General features: G+C 30.0%; 1 protein-coding gene across 1 annotated transcript; it reads left to right on the forward strand.

Annotated features, from left to right (window-relative positions):
- Positions 1-1,426: 1,426 nt before the first annotated feature.
- LOC101265265 (UDP-N-acetylglucosamine transporter UGNT1-like) lies at positions 1,427-5,778 on the forward strand. The gene is made up of 10 exons (XM_004228387.5): positions 1,427-1,665; positions 2,776-2,852; positions 3,537-3,698; positions 3,775-3,908; positions 3,988-4,118; positions 4,211-4,255; positions 4,359-4,456; positions 4,791-4,898; positions 5,463-5,519; positions 5,631-5,778. The coding sequence occupies exons 1-10, from the start codon at positions 1,536-1,538 to the stop codon at positions 5,703-5,705; spliced, it is 1,017 nt and encodes a 338-aa protein (XP_004228435.1). The 5' UTR covers positions 1,427-1,535; the 3' UTR covers positions 5,706-5,778.
- The last annotated feature ends 643 nt before the right edge of the window (positions 5,779-6,421 follow it).

The raw sequence follows: 6,421 nt of genomic DNA on the forward strand, positions 1-6,421 counted from the left end.
GTGTGTATTTAAGTAATTTATCCTACTTTGTATGCTAACGGACATACACATATCATAATCTTATCTACCGACTTATATTAAATATCAAATCGACGGATAAGATCACTATGTTATATGTCCCTGTTTAGATTTTCGTCAAGTGAAGGACATATATACTACAATTTTTGAATTGTATGGATACTAAAATCTAAAAAAAATATTAATATAAAGTATCTACGTATCATTTATAATAGTTTAAAGAAATATTTGTCCGTTCTTCTAGTAAAATACCAAAACAAGAAAAGTCCAAAATAATAGAATCTCTTGCTGGCAAATATCTAAGTGGACCCTCACTTTACAGGCAATGCCACTGACTTCTATAAATTCTTATTATTTTTTCTAATTTAATTAGTAAGTATTTGAAATTAATTAAGTTTAATTTGTATATATAATTTTTTTACTCAGCATAAATATAGTTATAAGAGTCAGGATATTATAGTTGTTTGTAATCTAATTAGGACTTGTCCAATTGGTTTCTTTCTAGATTAAGAATTCGAGTTGTAAGCCTATTTTGGTAATAAATAAAATATTTATTATTATGAAAACATAAAAATAAAAAAATTATTTGTATGATCATTTAAAAAGTTATCTGATATCAAATAACAAATATTCAAAACAGTTTTATAATTAGCGTCTGAAGAAGATAGAATTATGACATATCAATCTTAGTACTATTTAGATGATAAGATTAACTTCTTTTTTTCATTAAAAAGATGAAATTTAAAGTTAAGTTTTTCTTAATTAGTACTTTTTTTTCTTAATTAAAAAGGTATAATTTTAAGTCTGATTATCAGGTCTATTCACGATAGAGAAAGTAGGATTAATTTTTCTTCTTAATTAGAAAGACAAAGAAGTCCAATTTTTGTCAATTGATACCCTTTTTTATTTTAAAAAAGGCAAAATGTGAAATTCAATTCTTGTCAATTACTATAATTTTTTGCTCAATTAAAAAGGCAAAATCTGAAATTCAATTACTTTTTTTCTTAATTAAAAAGCTCAAAATCTGAAATCCAATTCTTTTTCTCTTAATTAGAAAAATAAATCTGAAATCCATTCAACTCAATAATATTTTTTCTTAATTAAAAAGGTAAATTCTTCTCATTTACTTTCTTTCCTTAATCATACAGATAAAATAAAAAAATTCACTTACTTTTTTTCTTAATTTAAAATCTCAAAATCTGAACTCCAATTACTTTTTTTCCTTAATAAAAAAAAAAACTCAAAATCCAAACTCCAGTTTCTCAATTAAATTTTTTTCCTTTACTAAAAAAAAAAACAAAATCTTAAAATCCAATTCTTTTCATTTAATTTTTTTTTTAAATTTAGACAAAACATAACTCCTAGTCCAAACTCCTCAATTACTAGTACTACTCTTTTTTTTTTCTTAATATAAAAGGTCAAAAACTTTAGTCTAAAATTCTTATTAAAAAAAAAGTGCAACACACACACTTCTCTCTATCTCTCTGCTTTTTTCTCTTTTCAAAAAAACTTTCAGAATGGTATCTATTGAATCTTCTTCAATGAATGATGAACCACAAAATTTGCCTATTTTTTCCAAGAAAAACCCTAATACAGCTATGACCAAAAAAGGTGTTTATGTTGCCATTTCATACATGGCTTGTGCTGGTTAGTCTATTTTTTCCTCTCCTTAATTTTTGCATGTTTATTTTCATGATTTAGTTATGTGTTTTAGGTGTCATTTTGGTACGTGGAATAAGTTGAGATATACCAGAATTAATCTATACATAACTTAATCATGGTGTATACTACCTTTATCCCATCCAACTTGGGATTATTTTACCTCATCTCTCAAGTAGGGGTAAAATAGTTTAAATATATAATCTCATAACTACAATCCTCGGATAATTTAATTATGTGTTTAGGGATCATATAGTATCGAAATAAGTGAAATATACCAGAATTAATTTATAACTTTAATCATGTTATATATCTGACTTTATCCCATTCAACTTGAGATTATTTTACCCTATCTCCTAATAAAATAATCTACTCCAAATATTATAATCTCATAACACTAAAATCCAAAAATAGTTCATTTATGTGTTTAGGGGTCATATGGTAAGGTGGATATTCCATGATTAAATTTATACCTTCAACTAATCATGGGATATCCCATTTCCCAAGTGGGATAAATTAGGTATTTTTTGTTCCACTAACCAAATGATCTCTTAAAAGTATTTTACAAATGATAGAGTTAAGTGGTTGAAATACACCTAAACTATTATTATTCCGCGAGTTTCATACCTCAGATTATTTATTGTTTTATTGACCTAACTAAACTAGCATTTTGTCACATGGGACAAAATTTGGTCAACTCAGCATCAAGGTATGTTTCAATGCAAAGAGACTAACGTGATGTTTGTTATCATCCTATTTGTTATAACATATGGAGTATCTCTTTATTTTGTTGTCACAAGTACTTGCTTTATATAATATAATGCTAATGTGTGAGTTGGACGCACATTATGAGTTTAAATACTGGTATTTAAGTGGAGAAGAACAAGTACATAGGTGTGTCTATGTTAGAATCGCGCACCATTGACCCCTGAGGATTATAGGATGTTTCTGGTGCACGACGTGTAAATTGTAGCTATCTCTTTTTTACTTTAGTGTTGATATCAGGATTAGAGGTACATTGAGTTAGATCATCTTATAAGCAACGCGAACATGTTTCAATTCATAGAATTTATATCTTTCTTCAATTCTTTTTGGCAGTTCTCTTGGTCATATTCAATAAGGCTGCTCTATCATCCTACAATTTTCCATGCGCGAATGTGATCACACTCTTTCAGGTAACTACATTATATTAGATTTATTCGAGATACAGAACTATCACATGCTTTATATCGATTTTTCTATAGTATGTTTGTTTGATTAGGTATCTATCATGTTTACATGTCAAATAAGTATTTAAGGAAATGTTATATTGCATTCACATCACTTTTAGTTCGCGTTTTCATGTTTAAGTGAAAATTAAAGTCTTAAATACATGTCAAAGGTTGATAACATTTCACCAAAAAAGGGATAAAAATCTTGCTAACGCGTTAAGGATAAAAAAAAATTGACGTAATGCAGGACATCTCAATAGTCTTATATAAAGAACTATCTCTTCCATGATCGGCATAGGTTTTAAGGCTCTGTCTGTACCTTGCAATAGTCTTCTTGCGCGTTTTCTCTTAAGTGGAATGAAATTTTCTCGTGTTTTTTTGTTCAGCATGTTTAACCTCCTTGAGCCAGAGTCAAGTTCTGTTTTCTGTTGAAGTTGCTAAACATATTTGAATAAGTTATCTGTTTTATTGCTTATCAAAAGTCATCATAACACTTCTGTGTTCCAATTTTTAAGTATTTTCGACAGCATATGAAGAAATGGTTAGTTTTTTTTAATCATGTTTGCACTGTAAAAATTTATATGGTGTTTTGGGCTTGAATGACATTATTTCAGGCGTGTAATGTAAAACATATTTTTTATAATGCAGATGCTAAGTTCGACGTTGATTCTCTATGTTTTGAGACGTTGGAAAGTTATATCTTTCACAGTTCAGGATTCACATACTGTGGCTACGCGCACAGCAGACCTCGTACCATTTATGAAAGTACTGCATTGTACTCCTGTGGCATTATCATATTTGCTTTACATGGTAAGTATTAAGTCATCTTAGCTTTTTGGTTCTTTCTTGAGTAAATCTGCAACACTTTTCTTTGTTTCTCTGGCAGCTGGTGTCTATGGAATCGATTCGTGGAATTAATGTTCCTATGTACACTACGTTGAGACGGACAACTGTTTTCTTTACGATGATGGCAGAGTATTTTCTAGTAAGGAAAAAATATTCGTCATACGTTGTTACATGGTGAGTAATCATTCTCGTCTTCATGAGACATTCGTATGTAGAACTTTACATAAGACTTATAAAGGGTCTCGATCATCAGTGTAGGTATCATCATACTAGGTGCGTTTGTTGCTGGTGCACGAGACCTGTCGTTTGACTACTACAGCTATACCGTTGTTCTCATCTCAAACATCACTACAGCAGTATACCTCGCGTGTATATCTAGCCTAGGTATCTTTATTTATCCATCTCTTCTCGGTGAGATGCCTTTACTTGAGTTTTGTGAACGAGTTTTTTGATATGTCCCGATATCTTTTATTTAGGAGAATCTAGTGGCCTTAATAGCTTCGGCCTGATGTGGTGTAATGGTAAGAAAAATGCTACTTATATGATTATATTGACTCTGTCTACAGCGCGCTACATAAGGACATTGATCTGTTTGATCTCATTTGACAATGTGAGACTCTGCAGGTATAATATGTACACCGATTTTGCTACTTTGGACAGCATACAGTGGCGACTTAGATGCTACAATAAATTTTTCCTACTTTTATACCACCGGCTTTCAGGTAATTCCGATCCTCTCAAATAGTTCTGAAGTGTAGTGTCCTGTTTACTAGCTTTGACATGCTGCATATTTTATCGTGATATTCATATTAATCGGTGTATAGTCACAAAACTTTCGTAAGCATGTTAACTGTAGTAGAACATCAGCTTTTCGTAAAGCTATAAGTAGTACTACCTTTGTGAACGACAATAACTATGCCTCAATCCCATGAAAGTTGAGGCCGTCTATATGAATCCTCACTGACTATGTCGTTCTAAAGCAACTTTTGTGAGCCATGACTATTCGTGTTGTTCACTAAACATAGTTCTGCCTTTCGATTTTTTACATGTTTGCAGGCTGTGATTGTTCTGTCATGTGCTCTGGCTTTCTTGTTGAATTACTCTGTATTCCTAAATACAACGATCAATTCTGCATTAACACAGACAGTCTGCGGAAATCTTAAGGTGTGTAATGTGTTTCTTCAATCTGTTCTGCATATTTCGTATGAACATCAAGTATGATTGTTTTACGATTCACTAGAGTAGTTTTTCTTAACCAATGTATAGAAAAATGACTTCTTTATTAACCTATGTTGCTCGATCTCTTCAAAAAATGTCAATGGATGCATGTCAGACTCTCCAAATGTAGTGAATCAGACACGAGCACGACATCAAAATTGAGGAGTCCACATAACTTAGCTATCTCCAAAATTGAATATCTTTGTTGTTCTCAATTGTAAACAATGATGATGGTTCTTTATGAATTCATATTCCTAATTGAGATGAGAACAATGCTAACGAGAACGTAGACAGAGGTGGAGTTAGGATTCTTAGTTTATTGATTTTGAACCATAATCCTTTTTTGTTTACTAAGACATTCTTGGTAGATCGTTTAAACCTATCAAATAAATTTCTTAACATAAATACAAAGTTCCCTAACATGTATGTGTGTGTCGTTCCCCCGACCCTGTTAACGTGAGATGTTTCGTGCACCATACTCTTTTGTAACAAATAATGAATTTTATGTAGGACTTGTTTACTGTTGGATTTGGCTGGCTAGTTTTCAGAGGACTTCCATTTGATCTGGTTAGTATAAATCATATATTTTAATATATTTATATATAAATTATAATTTATTTATTTTTTACAAAAGAAAAATATACTGATATTATATATCTACCATTTTGTCATTGACAGTTGAATATTGCTGGCCAGTGTCTTAGCTTTCTTGGATCTTGTTTGTATGCTTACTGTAAACTCAAAGGCATTTAGCTTTTGCCTAAATGATGTTCATCTTATTGGAGGAATATTTACTATAAATCTATAATATATTTAGTATTTTGAACTCTTTTTATCCATTGTTGGGAATTTCTATTATGCATTTATTAGGTAAATCGATGTTTTATATGAAATTACATAAATTTAATAGTGCACTGATGCACAAAATATCTTACGATTATATTTGATTTAAAAAATGATTGCATCTCAAAGGATATGATATAGACACGATTCAAATTCATTATCTATAGACTTGTTTAACTATACCTTAAATTAACTCGTGTTATATATTTATTAGATTGATATAAATACGTGAATATATTTATTTATTTTTAAAAAAAGAGGGGGTAGGATGACAACAACTCATTCAATTCAGAAATATTACTCTTTCTTGTCTCGAATATTGGTCGTTTTGGTAAATTTATATGTGATTCTTTTAAAAAGAATTCATTTGTATTAGGAAATCCATTAAATGTATATAAATATTTAGTTGTGAACTTAGAGCTCGTTTGATTTGGTTAGAAACTTAGAGTTATGCAGACGTAAATAATGTGTGGATTAGTTTTGAATGAAATGTATATTATTTTATGTAGAGAGTCTATATAATCATGTATTAGGTATACATGTATTAATTATTTTACAACTTTTATCCTACATAAATTAATGCACAGATCCCTTAAACCTTATACATGTATTAATTATGTGGATTC

The sequence above is a fragment of the Solanum lycopersicum genome, chromosome 1 (assembly GCF_036512215.1).
Source record: "Solanum lycopersicum chromosome 1, SLM_r2.1".
Lineage (NCBI taxonomy): Eukaryota > Viridiplantae > Streptophyta > Magnoliopsida > Solanales > Solanaceae > Solanum > Solanum lycopersicum.

What these genes read in the sequence shown, in the direction of transcription:
- LOC101265265 (XM_004228387.5), top strand. Translation starts at nt 1,536, where the DNA reads ATGGTATCTATTGAATCTTCTTCAATGAATGATGAACCACAAAATTTG. An exon ending in CGCGTGTATATCTAGCCTAG is followed by an intron (nt 4,119 to 4,210) that starts GTATCTTTATTT and finishes TCTTTTATTTAG; the next exon opens with GAGAATCTAGTGGCCTTAAT. An exon ending in TTTATACCACCGGCTTTCAG is followed by an intron (nt 4,457 to 4,790) that starts GTAATTCCGATC and finishes ACATGTTTGCAG; the next exon opens with GCTGTGATTGTTCTGTCATG.